This window comes from Callithrix jacchus, chromosome 18, assembly GCF_049354715.1.
Source record: "Callithrix jacchus isolate 240 chromosome 18, calJac240_pri, whole genome shotgun sequence".
NCBI classification, from domain to species: domain Eukaryota; kingdom Metazoa; phylum Chordata; class Mammalia; order Primates; family Cebidae; genus Callithrix; species Callithrix jacchus.
The window spans coordinates 31,093,184-31,109,967 of NC_133519.1; the positions used below are offsets into that span (position 1 = coordinate 31,093,184).

Sequence of the window (16,784 nt, forward strand, 5' to 3'; positions counted from 1 at the left end):
TTAAATATAACCGACTACAGCAATAGTTCTATAACATAACATAAATTAAAGATCAAAGTCTATGCATATTGTATCAGACTTGGCTTGAAAAATCGAAAATGACTAAGTATATTCACAAGGGTAAACCACGCTCTATGGTAATTCTAGGTGATGAAGAAAAATAGGAAAGAACAAAGATCTTCAAGAGTCTTCTAGACGAACCTCAAGAACACCACTGAAACTATTTTCTGGAGTTTTGTGTAAGAATTCATTTCAAAACAACTTAAGGTTTTTATCTTAGGAGTCCGTGGGGTCCTCAGCTGGAGAGGGAGGTGGGGCAGGAGGTACTCTGAGGTGGGTCCTGTGAGGGGGAGGGGCTCGTTCCCAATCCAAGTGGGAGAGCATCTTAACTTCATCACTTTTCTGGGTGATTATCTCTTTTCTAGAAAGAAAGGGACATTGAATATCATTGGAATAAAGATAAACTTTTTTAAAAAAATAGAACAGACTCAGGATTAGAGCCGGAGTTCCACCCGTCAATTAGCTTGGGTAATGCCAGCACTTTGTGAGGCTGAGGTGGGAGGATCACTTGAGCCCAGGAGTTCAAGACCAACCTGGACAACATAGGGAGACCCTGTCTCTACAAAAAAACACTAAAAATTAGCCGGACATGGTGGCATGTGTCTGTGGTCCCAGCTATTCAGGAGGCCGGGGTGGAAGGATTGCTTGAGCCCAGGAGATCAAGGTTACAGTGAGCTGTGATTGCATCATTGCACTCCAGCCTGGGTGAGTAAGACCCTGTCTCAAAACAACAAAAAAGAGGGTGCAAAAGAAACATCCCAGATGCCAGCATCTAAAGAGAATAGTTAACATTTTGGAGGACTTCCTTCCAAGCTCCTCCACCCACAGTCACTCTGCAGATAGGAGATATATTCTAGGTACACTTTAATTGTCAGTCAGCTCTTCTCAGAGTGATCTCAGCTATCTCCCTCGGTGCCCTGGCACGAATAGAGTTGGAGTCTACTCCCTTGCTCCTCCACTGCCATCCTCCAAGCTCTCTTAGGATTAGAGCAGGAGTTCTACCCATCAAATGGGCAGCTCTCTGCACATTTCGGCATGGGGCAGGCTGCATCTAAACGTTTCATTTGCATTCCAGCTCTTCGTAGGGCCAGTTCAGCCTCAGGTTCACTTCAGCTCCCTTTGGCCTAACTTGCCCCCATCCACAGGCTGCAGGGTATGCTAAGGCATACCAAGGTCTTCCCATCCTTCTCAGGGCTGGGCAAACCCTGCCTTCAAGGGCATAGGACTAGCCTGTCAAGCTTTTACAGGTTGAGATTTAACTGTTCCCTGAACATTTACTGTGTTCCAGGGACTGGAAATTACCTAGAAATTAACCACATGTAGAATCTCAGCCATATCCCACATTAAACCTTTGAGCTGAGGAAGCTGAGACAGAAGGTGATTTACCCAGATCATGTGACCAGTAAAAGGCAGAACTGGAATCCAAATTTAAATTTTAATCTGGCCACAAGTTCACTGCTGCCATCTCCTAATCTTTGATTAGGGATCAAAGTTGATCCCTAATGTTGCTGCAGGGATGTGGGATAATGGCAAGAGAATTGTTTGGTGCCTGGGACAGGCCCAGAATTATGCCATCTCTTTTTTCTTGGATGGACTTCAGAGCATTGGGAGCACAGCTTCCTGCAGACAATGACTCTCATGGTCTAAACCCGTGGTGTCAAATTCACCATGCACCACTAACAACAAAGATTTCACATTCTCATGTATGGTGACTAAGAAACGGTATCTAATTCCTATCAATCTGCTAATATCTTACATCCTAATAAAGATCAAAGGGCATTGCAAACAATATTATATGGAAGTCTGTATTTTCTATTTTGAATCAATAATTTTGATTTTTTTTGACCAACTTAATCAGATTTAGTAAGATTATTTTTAATCTCATAATATACCCCACAAAGAGCTCAAGCTAGAGGTGTCAGCTTGGACAGGTTCAGTGGCTCTGGTCCATAATCCCAGCATTTTGGGAGGCTGAGGCAGGTAGATCACTTGAGCCCAGGAGTTTAAGACCCACATGGGCAACATGGCAAAACCCTGTTTCTATTAAAAATACAAAAAACTAACCAGACGTGGTGGTGCATGGCTGTAGTCCCAGCTACTCGGGAGGGTGAGGTGGGAGGATTGCTTAAGCCCCAGGAGGTTGAGGCTGAGGCTAGAGTGAGCTGCGATTGTGCCACTAAATTTCAGCCTGGGTAACAGAGTGAGACCCTGTCTCAAAAAAACGAAAACAAAACAAAGTCATCCCCACTCATCACCCTCTATTAAGAGCCACCAATGTGAAGTTTATCCCACCACCACCCAAGCAGTAATCATACGCAAATGGGTGTCATCGCCCCTTGAAGGGCCATGTGAGAAAAGTCTGTTTTTCACAATGGATGACAAAGCAGTTTCCTCTTCTGAGAAATGTGTCTTGCCGCAGTAACTGAATACATTTAAACAGACCAGTGCCAGCTACAGTTTCAGGTACTTGCTGGGGCTCAGTGTTATGCTCCATCCCAACCCCATGAGCAATCCACAGGAAAGATTTTGGGTACCTGGTGGTCATCATGACTCTGCGCCTGGTCACCTCGGAGGTCAAGTCCTTGTAGGGGAGATTAATGGTGGTGTCCACAGGGCTTTTCTGAGCCATGGCCTTGCACTCGGGGGATTTGAGGAATTTAGGGTTACTGCAGCTGTGAATGAAAAACACAAGTGCTGGCACATATTCTTCATGGGTAAGGAATGTTCCAGGTGGGTCTAGCATGGCACAGTTGGTAGAAGACACTCACTGCCTTACTTTCAGTGGGTCCTCCCTACAGTCTGGCCTTCATCCACACCCACCCAGGTCAAGAGGCAGATATTTCCTCAAATCCCCATTGCAAGGAGTGGGCGGGTAAGAGTCAAGTCCTTGTCGGTTGTTTATATAGGATAAACGTGATTATTCCAATCATGCAATGGGCAGCTATCCTTATCCCCAGATAACACTGAAAAACTGGAGGCCCAGAGAGGTGAACTGAATCTCCCCAGGTTGCATAGCAGCCCTGCCCCATGCCAGTTCCCCTCTAATGGCGCCACTCCAGTTTGAGCCCTTTCCTCACAGGGCTGCTTGGCATCACTGACACGTGCAGAGCTTTCTTTCTGAAACAATTACCTTCTAAAGAGCAGGAAAGGGACACAAGGCTGCAGTTGGAACCAAGCTGCTTGTCCAGGTATGCACATGGCATAGAGACTGGAGGCTTGATTTTGGTAACAGAGGTAGTAGCCACCCATTTACTGCCAGTCACCTTGGGGTGTCTTTTTACTTTGTCCCTTTTTTTGTGTGTATGACGGGGTCTGGCTCTGTCACCCAGGCTAGAGTGTAGCAGAGTGATCTCAGTTCACTGCATCCTCAGTTGGGACTACAGGTGCATCCCACCATGCCCAGCTAATTACTGTATTTTTTTAATCGATGGAGTTTCACCAGGTTGCTCGGGCTGGCCTCAAACTCCTAAGCTCAAGAAATCTGCCCTCCTCGGCCTTCCAAAGTGCTGGGATTACAGGCGTGAGCCACCGTGCCTGGCCCTTTTACTTCATCATTTGATAACCACAGTAGCCTACATGGTGAATATGATCATCCTCATTCAACGAATGTGGAAACTGAGCAGTAGAGAAATTAGGTAGGTTTTCAGGAGCCACAGAGCTAGAATTTGAACCCAGGTCTGTCTGGCTTCAAAGGCTATATTCTCTCCACTACAGAGCCAAGCCATCTCCAAAGAAACAGGAGATGAGTTAGATTAATTCCCATTCCTAGACACCAGGTCACACTCATGTGGTGACTCTGTCATTCTAGAGCATGAATCGCAACAGCAGGAGTTTGCCAGCCTGGTCTTTTGGCCAGAAAGGTTTGTTCTTATAAGGATGCCCAACCAACTTACCTTTTAATCCCAGGTCAGCTTTTACGTGTCAACTCATGGATTTGCTAAAAAAAACGTTCTCATGGCATACTCTGTACCCACATACCAGCTACTCCACCTTTTCGGAAGGAGAAAAGGCCAAAAAAGAACCACCAGCATTAACGCCCTCCCCTTCTATCCTCAAGTGGCCAGTCTCTTCCAGGAACTTGGGGAATCAGATCGATTTGCACCCTTAAAAAGCAACAGCTGACACAATTTATCCCTGCAACCATGTCCTTGAGAAATCCCCACAGATCTTGCAGGGAGAGGATAGGTCCTGTGGGCAGAGCAGGGGAAGAGCTTTCTGCCACGTGGGCAATGGGGAAGCACTATCTTAGATGCTGGTAAATATGACACTGTGACCTAGCCTCTTTATTGACTACTTTTTAAAAAGCGAATTCACGTACACCCCTTCTCCCAGCGCCATCATAGTCACTGATCTCACCTGTTCCTGATAATTCATGGCACTCGGCTATGCTGGCAGGTGTTTCAGCTCTGAAATTAAAGAAGTTGATTGTGCAACTCCCACTTTTTATCTGAGTGATCTTGGGCAAGTCATTTAAGCTCTAGAAGCCTTAGTTTTCTTACTTGTAAAAGAGGAATAATACTATCTTCTAGGGCAGTTATGAGGGTTCAGAAGATATTTGCAAAAATCCCTAATTTGCCTTTCTTGCATTTTTTATTTTTAAAATGTATTATTCTTATTGAGGCAGTGTCTCTGCCACCCAGGCTGAAGTGCAGTGGGGAGATTATAGCTTACTGCCACCTTGAACTCCTTGTTAGAGTGAACACCAAGTTTCTCTTCAAAGAATCAGTATGTTCAGCTCTCTTATTCTTTAATTCTCTAAAGTTTAACTTCCTTGTAGTTTCAGTAAACAACATTTTCCACCAGTTCTAATTAGTAGTTTACATCTGTTCGCCTGGTCCTCTGCCCCATCCTGACTCACCCTGGTCCCCTGCTCCAGGTCACCTGCTTTGACCCCTGCTTATCTGCTCTGACCTGCCCATAACCGTCCTTCCTGCCAAGCTACCCACCCGCCACTCCAGCTCATATCCCTGCCCCCTTTAAAATAGCCAATCGAAATTAGACTAGACTGTGCAATCTCACACTAGCCAATAGGGGAACGACACAGCAGTAGGGGTGACCTCATTTGGGGCATAAGTACCTTGTCCAGGTGTGTGCTTGCCTTTGTTCCATCTGTGAGCCAAACCCTCCTATAGAAGTAAATTGCCTTGCTGAGGAAATTTATATTCAAGTGCTACTTCTTTGGTGGCATCTAAAATTCTACTCATAACCTCCTGGATCCAGCCTGGTGGGAGGATCACCTGAGGCCATCTCAAGTAATCTCAGCCAGTTCAAGGCTACAGTCTATTTCTTTATATTGATGATAGCAAAACCACAAAAAAAGGAATGTGCTATTTGGGAGGACAAGATGTAATGAAGCTGGGATTCAAAACAAGATCTAAAGGTCTTTCAAAAAAAGGTCTGTGTATGCATAGACAGAGATAGCTATTTCCCTTGTCAGCAAAAAGAGTCACACTCTGTAAAATATTTGAAGAGATTCTGAGCCAAATATGAGTGGCCATGACCTGTGATACAGCCCTCCTGAGGTCCGGAGAACATGTGCCCAAGGTAGTCAGGGTGCAGCCTGGTTTCATACATTTTAGAGAGGCACCAGACATCAATCAAATACATTTAAGAAATACATATTGGTTTGGTCCTGAAAGGCAAGACGACTAAAAGGTGGGGGCGGGGGGGGGGGGCGGTTCCAGGCTATAGGTGAATTTAAACATTTTCTGGTTGACAATTGGTTGAGTTTTCTAAAGACGTGGATTGATAGAAAGGGAATGTTCAGATAAAAGGTTAAAAGATGGTGGAGGCCAAAGTTCTTTCAAAGTCTTATAGTGGCTGCCCTTAAAGACAATAGATGACAAATGTTTCCTATTCAGATCTTAGTTCATCTTTTCAGGATTGGGAGGGTCTGGATGAAAAAGCTCTAGCTATGTTAACAGAGATTCTTGACAGATGCAAATTTTCTGCCACAAAGAACAGCTTTGTATAACCATTTCAAAATACGGAAAAGAAACATGGTTTGGGGTAAAATATTCTTTCTTATCTCATAATGTTATGCCAGAGTCAAGTTGGAAAGTAAGTCATAATTCGGGTTAAATAAAACCCATCTGATGAGAATTTATGATTTGTAGGGCATGACTCCCCAGACCCCTTAGATAGGAATTTGGGCAAAATAAAAATCAGAGTTTAGTCCTCACCTTCATATAATGGTATGAAGGTAAGCCCTGTCCGCCTGTATTAGTTAGGGTTCTGTAGAGGAACCGCACTAATAGGATACATATATATTCTATTAGGAGAGATAGATGTAGGCTGGGAGACTAGCCAGTCTCACCTTTTCACATTTTTCTGCCTGCTTTATATGCTAGCTGGCAGCTGCTTAGGTTGTACCCACCCAGATTAAGGGCGGATCTGCCTTCCCCAGCCCACTGACTCAAATGTTAATCTCCTTTGGCAACACCCTCACAGACACACCCAGGATCAATGCTTTGTATTCTTCAATCCAATCAAGCGGACACTCAGTATTAATCATCACGTTACAGGAAATTATATACTTTTTGAAAGCAGGGGCTAGGCGCAGTGGCTCACGCCTCTAATATAATTGGGCTTAGGAGGTGTGATTGTCAGAGGCGTGTGAACCAGAGCAACTCCATCTTAAATAGGAGCTGGGGAAAAATGAGGCTGAAACCTACTGGGTTGCATTTCCAGGCTGAAATCTACTCTGTCACCCAGGCTGGACTGCAATGGCGTGATCTTAGCTCACTGCAATCTCCACCTCCCCGGTTCAAGTGATTCTCCTGCCTCAGCCTCCTGAGTAGCTGGGATTACAGGCATGTGCCACCATGCCTGGCTATTTTATTTTTAGTTGAGATGGGGTTTCACCGTTTAGCCAGGCTGGTCTCAAACTTCTGACCTCAAGATCGACCTGCCTCGGCCTCCCAAAGTACTGAGATTACAAGTGTGAGCCACCATGCCCAGCCCAAATCAGCTGTTACAGAACAAAGTCTGAGCACTGGCGAGGAACGCTCAGGGAGTCTGTGATAGTTCAGATACATCTAAAGTGATTAACAACAGTACAATACAGAAAAAGTCACTCTTTCCTACATGAGCCATCCTTCAGGATGTGTCATACTTAGCTGAAACATGTTCCTGAATCCTGACGTCTAAACAAGAAGTTTACATTTCATACAAGGAGAGGTCCTTGTAATAAAGCAGTTGAACAATAAGAGAGTCTATTTTTTTTTTTTTTTTTTTTTTTGAGACTGAGTTTCGCTCTTGTTACCCAGGCTGGAGTGCAATGGCGTGATCTCGGCTCACCGCAACCTCTGCCTCCTGGGTTCAGGCAATTCTCCTGCCTCAACCTCCTAAGGAGCTGGGATTACAGGCATGTGCCACCATGCCCAGCTAATTTTTTTTTTTTTTTTTGTATTTTGAGTAGAAATGGGGTTTCAACATGTTGACCAGGATGGTCTTGATCTCTTGACCTCGTGATCCACCCGCCTCGGCCTCCCAAAGTGCTGGGATTACAGGCGTGAGCCACCGCGCCCAGCCAAGAGTCTATTTCTTTATATTGATGATAATGAAATCACAATAGAAGCCATTTGCTATTTGGCAGGCTAAGATGAAAGGAAGCTAGTACTCAAAACAAAATCTGCTTGATGCCAAAGTCCACACAATTAACAACCACATTTTCCACTCAGCAAATACATATATAGGTAAAATAAAGCAAGAAAATGCGTACTTTAGAAGCAATAGAGAAGTACACAACTACAAGATATTGTTACTAATTTCAAAGCAAAAGCTCTCTTAGATTCTTAGTTGCTTGAAAAATAGATTGAAATTACCTCAGATGATAGGGGCTGGTTGTGAGGATACTCATGTCAAAAAAGGAGATAGTGCAGCCAGATGTGGCAGCTCACACCTGTAATCCGAGGACTTTGGGAGGCTGAGGCGGGAGGATCACCTGAGGTCAGGAGTTTAAGACCAACCTGGCCAATATGGCAAAACCCCATCTCTACTAAAAATACAAAAATTAGCCAGGTGTGGCGATGTGCACCTGTAATACCAGCTGTCCGGGAGGCTGAGACAGGAGAATCACTTGAACCCAGGAGACAGGTTGCAGTGAGCCAAAATCATGCCACTGCACTCCAGCCTGGGTCACAGAGCAAGACACCATCTCAAAAAACAAAAAGGAGATAGTGATCCTCTTGAAAGAACAGGATGGGTGATTGCTCATGGGCCCTACAGAAAGAATTGAACTGGAAACCCAAAAGCACAGGTAGGCACTAGATTACCTTGCCATCCCCACAACAGCAAAGGCTATGATGCTAACTCGCTATCACCAACGTGGCTCAATTATCCTAATCTCTGCAAAATGTCTAAGGCCAATATAATTTTTTCTAGACATATATGCATACCTGAGATAAAGGACAGTTAGCACTAAGGTGCAGTTATATGTCCATCAAGTGTGCTATCCGCTCCCTTGACCAGCTCTTGAGTCTCTGAACTTGGTTGGTTGAGTGTCAAGCCAGGTGACATTCACTTTTCTACCCACTCAGCACCTGCACCTGTGCAGGTACATGTGGCTACTGGGAAACAACCTTGTGGCCAGTCTTACTTTAAATGCTGACTGCAGCTGTAAGTGGGTGCTCATCCTAGGCCTCGACATTTTCTCTTCTATCCTCAAACCTCCAACACATCTTCCCAATTCTCATTCTTAGCTGAGGAAAATGGAAGCAATCATAAGAGAATCCACACTCACCACACCTACCCACCTACCTCCGCCTCCTGGGTTCAGGCAATTCTCCTGCCTCAGCCTCCTGAGTAGCTGGGATTACAGGCACGCGCCACTATGTCCAGCTAATTTTTTGTATTTTTAGTAGACACAGGGTTTCACCATGTTGACCAGGATGATCTCGATCTCTTGACCTCGTGATCCACCCGCCTCGGCCTCCCAAAGTGCTGGGATTACAGGCGTGAGCCACCGCGCCCAGCTTCTCTCATCTTAAAACCTTCTCTTCTTTGTTCCCACTTTTCCCCACCACGAAACAAAGAAACACAAATTACTTGTCAAAGAGTTGCCTATATTCATTGCCTCCAATTCCTTTCCTTCAATTCTCTGTCAAATCCACTTCAAAAAACATTTCTCATCTCACTCAGTCACCAGCAGTACCTGAAATAGTAAATAACTCACTCTTCCTTGAAGCATTGTCTTGCCTTCCAGGACACCACCCTCTCGCCTGGGCCAACGTCACTGGCAACTCTTTCTCCGTCCTCTCTGCTTGTTTCCTCTTACTTTCCTACACTCATAACAGCAGAGCATCCAAGCCTCAGTCCTTGAATCCCTTCTATTCTCTACACTCATTTCCCTGTTGATTTCTTCTAGCCTAATCACTTAGTTGCCTGTCAGGTTCATGACCACCAATTGTCATGCTTGGGATTAGGTTCCAGCCCTTGCTGAGGTCCTAAGGGAGCGGGTGGATGAGCAGAAAGAATACTCGGGAGGCTGTAGGCAGGTAGAAGATGATTTTATTCAGCAGCAGCTCTCTTCAACAGCCTTCTCACACTGCCCACCCTGTCTAGGCTGCTTAGTCCAGCAGCTCCCGCACACAGCTGAGCGGCCAGCTCTCCCCTGCCTCGGGGTCAGCAGCTTAAGTCTTTCTCTCTCTAGGCAAGAGCCGAGCCATGCTGTGCCCTGGCTCCCTGCTGTTCGTCTGCAAAATAGACAGCTTTGGTTTTCTTTCTCTGGGCGTTAGCACACCTGTACAGTGTCAGTAGGGCAATTATACCTTTTACAGACAATAGTGGCTTAGAGCTTCCCCTGTTATGGCTACATGGCTGTGATAACAAGTGGGGTTAGATGCCTGTGCTCTAAACTCACTGAGTCACTCTGGATGTCTACCTTGGCCTGTCCTTGACCAAAGCACAACCATGTTCTTTGCAATGCCACCTATAGGAGATGACATCCATCAATCTGTCTTTGCAGCCCAGATCTCTCTCCTGAACTCATCTAATATATCAGCTGCTGACTTGACATCTCAATTTAACCAATAAACATATAAACTCAACATGTTGAAGACTGAACTCCTGAAGGAAACATGTGAACTCAACATGACCAAGACTCACCTCCTTCAAACCTGTTCCAGCAGCTGTCTTATTCATTCCTGATTTTTGTTATTTATTTATTTGAGACGGAGTTCTTGCCCTGTCACCCAAGCTGAAGTGTAATGCTGCACTTGGCTCACTGCAACCCCTGCCTTCCCAGGTTCAAGCGATTCTCCTATCTCAGCCTCCTCAGTAGCTGGGACTACAGGCGTTAACTACCACACCCAGGTAATTTTTCTATTTTTAGTGGAGACAGGGTTTCACCATGTTCACCAGGCTGGTCTCAAACTCCTGACTGCATGTGATCCACCCTCCTTGGCCTCCCAAAGTGCTGGGATTACAGGTTTGAGCGACCACGGCAGATCTTTTTTTTTTTTTTTTTTTTTAAGAGTTTCACTCTTGTCACCCAGGTTGGAGTACAGTAGCACGATCTCAGCTCACTGCAACCTCTGCCTCCTGCGTTCAAGCAATTCTCCTGCCTCAGCCTCCCCAGTAGATAGGATTACAAGTGTGTGCCACCATACTCAGCTAATTTTTGTGTTTTTAGTAGAGACTGGGTTTCACCACATTGGCCAGGCTGGTCTTGAACTCCTGACCTCAAGTGATCCACCTACCTCGCCTCCCAAAGTGCTGGGATTACAGGCGTGAGCCAGCCTCTCATTTCTGTTAATGGCAACCCCATCCTTTTAGCAGCATGAGCTCCAAATCTAGAAGTCATCTTTGTCTTCTCTCTCTCTCTCTCAAACCCTCAAACCAACATTCAATCCATCAGCAGATGGATTTTCAGCTCTACTCTTCAAATTATACTCAAAATCCAGCCACTTCTTAACTACCTCCACTGTTTCCATCTTGGTCTGACTGACTCACATTATCTTTGGCATCGATTAAGCTTCCTGTCTGGTCCGCTGCTTTCATCCTTGTAACTCCTTCAATCTATTTGCAACATGCAACCAGAGCAATCTTTTCCAAATATGCCACATTACTACTCTGCTCCAAACTCTCCATGGCTTTTTATTTCACAGCGTAAAAGCCAAAACCTTACGATGGCCTTCAAGGTCTGATACAATCTGCCTTCTTCCCCCAACCTCAATTTCTTTGATCTGTCAACTCCTATTACTCTCCCTTTTCTCATTCTGCTTCAGCCATCTGGCCTCCTGACTGCTCCTTGAACACACAGAGACATTCTCCTTCAGGTCAAGTATTTGCATTTGCTCAGACGTCTGCCTGGAATATACTTTCCCCAATATCTTTATTTACTTCTCTCCCTTCAAGTCTTTGCTCAGTGTTGTCTACACAGCGAGGCCTTCCTTGACTACTCCATCTAAAATATAGAAAAAAAGCATGAATTTTTGTCTCCTACCTTCACTCTCACATCTCAACACCTAAAGTAACGCCAAGCATGTTGCAGCGGATGCTGTGGTGCTCCTATCCACATCCTTTTTCCAGCCGAGGCACTCGTGCTCCTGCTGCTGGGAGTGCTGGTGGTGATGACTCTCAGCTGAGCACCTCACCACCCATTGTTCTCAGCTGAAGAGAGTTGCCTTAGCCACTTTTCTGCCTCCTCTCCTAGAGAGAAAATCTAGCCAGCAAAAAATGACTGGCCCACACCTGGGGATATGAAGGCTCAGCCCCCTTGCCTCAACCTGGGATGAATCTAAAGGTTCATTCCCAGCTCCAGAGCTGCTAGTAGGATCAGCTGAGGCCTTTATTGTAACTGCACCACAGTTCAACTGCCCAGTCCTACTTACTTAATTCTCCCACAGATATTGACGCAGGGGGCACTCCCTCAACGAACATTCTGCACATACATCTTGATTTCAGTGTCTGTTCCCAGTATTCTGTTACAAACTTGACCTAACACCATTTGTATCAGTAGGGGGTAGCGGAAGTAAACTCTAAAAGACTTTTGGCACTGGATTACCAGGCGGTGTGGACCTCATAACTGGCAGTAATGGAGCATTAATATCCCTTGGCAAACTGTAATGACACAATTGTTAAACTTTTCCCTGGTGGTGAACTGGGAGGGAATACTGCTGGAAGGGAATGAACTGGCGGGTGCATTATTATTTCAAGCTTTTGAGAGATTCGGAAGAAGTACTGATTATAAGGACAATGCCTCTTGCTGGGTGCTATTGATGAGTTTGAGAAAGGCATGAACGACTGGGCTGGCCAATCGGCCATTGCAGGGGAAGTGATAAAGTCAGAGGCCTCATCTCTACTAAAAATACAAAAATTAGCTGGGTGTGATGGCAGGCACCTGTAATCCCAGCTACTTGGGAAGCGGAGGTTACAGTGAGCCAATATCGTGCCATTGCACTCTAGCCTGGACACCAAGAGCAAAACTGTCTCAAAAAAAAGTCAGGCCTCTTTGGCAGCATATAAAGAGGCTTTCATTTTCCATAGGCAGAGGGCAGTAAAAGCTGGGGATAAGGCTGAGAATTTAGGCGTGTTGTCTCACACCTGTAATCCTAGCACTTTGGGAGACCAAGGCAGGAGGATTGCTTGAACCCAGGAGTTCAAGACCAATCTGGGCAACATAGTGAGCCCCTAGCTCTATGAAAAATTAAAAAGTTAGCCAGGTATGATGGCATATGCCTGTAGTCCCAGCTACTCAGGAAGCTGACGGGAGGATCATTTGAGCCCAGGAGTTCAAGTTTGCAGTGAACTATGATCGCGCCACTGCACTCCAACCTGGGTGACAGAGCAAGACCCTGTCTCACCAGAAAAAGAAAAAAGAAAAAAAAAAAGTAGCATCACAGAGAATGTTGAATTCTCAGTCCCAGTAAGCCAAGAAAAAGTGGGATCCTGAGACTGAAATGAAGACTCATGGGCTAATATATTTGGAAATCTTGAAACCCAGATGCCCCTGGACCCTCCAGGCCTGCAGAAATGCTTTGGTCCTCTCTGCTGGAGACTAGCAGTCATCTTGAAGATGCTGCAGAGGCTCCTAACTTGTAAGGCAACACGTTTTTCTTGGGACCTCCCTTTGTGCAACCAGATGAATACCTAGGGTCACCATCCCTTGGTCCGTTTCTGGACTCAGAACCCATTGACAAAAAGGTAAATTGGGTGGGCCTTCAGGAGGAAAGATCTTATAATACCATGGCAAGTGCATAGTAATGATTCCTTATAGAAATCTAGGGACATTTAGACAAGGAACTGTACACTGGAGACAGAGGACACCCACACATTTTGAGTATTGTTGGACACAGCAGTCAAGATGATATTGGTATTCAAAGTGTCAACACAGACCCTCCATCAGCGTTAAAGACACATGGAGGCTTCCTAGCCTCCTGGCTAGGAAGAGTCCTGGCCCAGTTCTAACTCACAGCGAGTCCACTTAGTCCATGTCCTACCAAGTGGTCATTTCCTTGCTCTTTGAATGTGTAATTGGAACAGACATACTTGGAAGCTGACAGTCTCCCACATTTGTTTTTTTTTTTTGAGATGGAGTTTCGCTCTTGTTGCCCAGGGTGGACTGCAATGATGCGATCTTGGCTCACTGCAACTTTTGCCTCCCCAGTTCAAGCGATTCTCCTGCCTCAGCCTCCCAAGTAGCTGGGATTACAAGCGTGCACCACCACGCCCAGCTAATTTTTTTGTATGTTTAGTAGAGATGGTGTTTCACCAGGTTGGTCAGACTGGTCTCGATCTCCTGACCTCAAGTAATCTGCCCACCTTGGCCTCCCAAAGTGCTAGGATTACAGGCATAAGCCACCACACCTGGCCACACATTAGTTTTTGACTTGAGATAGGAGTTACTGTAGTGGGAAATGCTAAGTTGCTAAGTGAAAGTCTTTCTGCCTCCCCCTAGACAATGTAGTAAATCAAATGTCATGTGGTGGGTAGGAATAACCCTGATTGGTGCCACCCTTAGAAACCTAAAAGGTACAGGCTGGGCATGGTGGCTCACACCAGTAATCCCAGCACTTTGGGAGGCTGAGGCAGGTGGATCGCCTGAGGTCAAAAGTTCAAGACCAGCCTGGTCAACATAGTAAAACCCTATCTCTACTAAAAATACAAAATTTAGCTGGGCATGGTGGTGGGCCCCTGTAATCCCAGCTACTCAGGAGGCTGAGGTAGGAGAATCGCTTGAATCTGGGAGGCAGAGGTTGCAGTGAGCCGAGATCATGCCACTGAACTCCAGCTTGGGTGACAAAACGAGACTCCATCTCAAAAAAAAAAAAAAGAAACCTAAAGGGTACAGGGCAGTTCTCATAATATTCTTATTTAGAATATTAGTTCTCATAATATTCTTATTTAGAATATTAGTTCTCATAATATTCTTATTTAGGCCGGGTGTGGTGGCTCATGCCTATAATCCCAGCACTTTGGTAGGCCGAGGCAGGTGGATCATCTGAAGTCAGGAGTTCGAGACCAGCCTAACTAACATGGAGAAATCCCATCTCTACTAAAAATGCTAAATCAGCTGAGCATGGTGGTGCATGCCTGTAACCTCAGCTACTCAGAAGGCTGAGGCAGGAGAATCATTGAATCGGAGAGGTGGAGGTTGCAGTGAACCAAGATCACTCCATTGCACTCCAGCCTGAGCAACAAGAGAGAAACTCCATCTCGAAAAAAAAAAAAAAAAAAAAATCCCTATTTAATTTATTTCTCTGACCCCCTACAAAAACCAGTCTGAAGACTATTGCAAATTCAACTAAGTTGTATCTATAATTATAACTGCTGAGACAGAAGTAATATATTTGTTAGGGCAGATTAATGTCAGTTTACCCATCAGTCAAATTTTTTTTTAGGGATCCAGAGGTCTGGGACACAATTTTCCATCCCCTGCAAATTAAAGGACAAAATACTGCACCTTATACCTGCCACCACTAAGAAAGAAGCACAGTGCCCTATAAGCCTCTTTGGATTCCGAGGTAGCGTATTCCATACTTAGGAATACTGCTGCAACCCTTATACTGACTAACATGAAAGTCTGCTAACTCTGAGCAGATATTAGAGCAAGAAAGGACCCTGCAGGTCTAGGCAGTGGGGCAAGTGGCCCCACAGCCACTTGGTTGATACTTAGCACAAGACCTTCTGGTAAAAGGTATTGATGACTCACAAAGATGTTTTGTGGCAAGCTCCAACAGGAGAATTACAATGCAAGTTCATCCGCAGTGGAGTTTTACACAGAGCCTAGGAGGTGAGCAAATAGCCAAAACAGCCCATCTTGAGTAGTTCTATTAGATCCTGAAAGTCATGAGTTTGAGCAGGCCCAGCAGCAATCTACAATTTGGAAGTGGTACATTGAGAATCGTGGATAGGTAAGGCCTGAGGAACAAGCGAGTCGCCCAGACCCCCATATTATTCCCTGATACTGCACCAGCACCTCTCCCTCAGTTTATCCCTGTGTTTGCCCAAGGAGTCTCTTATAGTCAGCTTAAAGAGAAGATGAAAGCCTCAAGTTTGGTTTTGTCAATTCAGTAGGTAAGTGCAAGCGGAATTGAAAAACTGCTGCACTGCAACTCTTCTCAGGGTGGCCCTAAACGATAGCAGCAAGGGAAAATTGTCCCAGTGGGCAGTTTCAGGCAACGCATTTGATCATCTACTTTGTGTGGAAAGAGAAGTGGCCCAAGACAAGAGTACATACAAACTCATGAATGAAGGTAAGTGGCTTGGATGATTGGTCAGAGGCTTGTAAGGAAAACAACTGGAAAAACACCCAACCACTGGATGACTAGAATTGACATGCGTTTACCTATAAAATAGGGCAGGACCTAAACTAACACGGCTATCAGGAGGCTTCAAGTGTTGTTTTACCTTCATGGGATCTAGCATAACATTGCATTGGACCAAGGTACCCACATTACATCAAAGGCAATTTGGCAGTGAGTGAATGCTATGGTTTGAATGTGTCCCCACAAAATTCATGCACTGGAAACTTAATCCCTAATGTAACAGTGTTGAGTGATGGGGCCTTTAAGAGGTGATTAGGTCATGACAGCAAAGCCCTCATGAATGGATCAATGTCATTATCGCAAAAGTGGGTTACTTATTGAAAGAAAGTGGGCTTGTTATACAATCCTCTGTCTCTCTCATGCTCACTTACCCTTCTGCCATGTTATGACTCAGCAAGAAGACCCTTTCCAGATGTCGGCACCATGCTCCTGGGCTGCCCGGCCTCTGGAACTCTAAATAAAGTTTTGTTTTGTTTTGTTTTTTAATAAATAAATTATCTAGTCTGTGGTATTCTGCCTTATCAACATAAAACAGACTAAGACAGGTACTAAGCATTGGTATCTAGTTGTATTATCACATTCTGTAACATCTAGAAGCTGCCAGCCTGATAGCATAATGGAATCACCTTTGAAGATACAACGGAGGTGCCGACTTGGAGACAATACCCTGCAAACATGGTGGGACAGGCAGCTTCAAAGATGAGACTCAATGATCCCTGAACTCCTGTTATTCACATCTTTGTGTAATCTCTACTCCTTGAGTGTGAACTTGTTGACTGACTTAAAATAAACAGAACATGGTAGAAGTGATAGGCAGTCACCTCTAACACTAAGTTATAAGAAGACAGTAACTTGTTTTAGATGCTTGCTTTTTCATTGCCATTTGGCTTGCTTGTTTGGAAGCCAGATGTCATAATGTGAGGCATCCCTGTGGTGAGACCCATGTGAAGCGGG

General features: G+C 45.1%; 1 protein-coding gene across 1 annotated transcript; it reads right to left on the bottom strand.

Annotated features, from left to right (window-relative positions):
• MYOCOS (myocilin opposite strand) lies at positions 1-2,899 on the bottom strand. Its single transcript, XM_035280107.3, has 2 exons — positions 2,595-2,899; positions 1-421 (listed from the first exon to the last, which is right to left on the bottom strand). Exons 1-2 carry the CDS (start codon positions 2,801-2,803, stop codon positions 277-279), a joined length of 354 nt encoding a protein of 117 aa, XP_035135998.1. The 5' UTR covers positions 2,804-2,899; the 3' UTR covers positions 1-276.
• Positions 2,900-16,784: the final 13,885 nt, after the last annotated feature.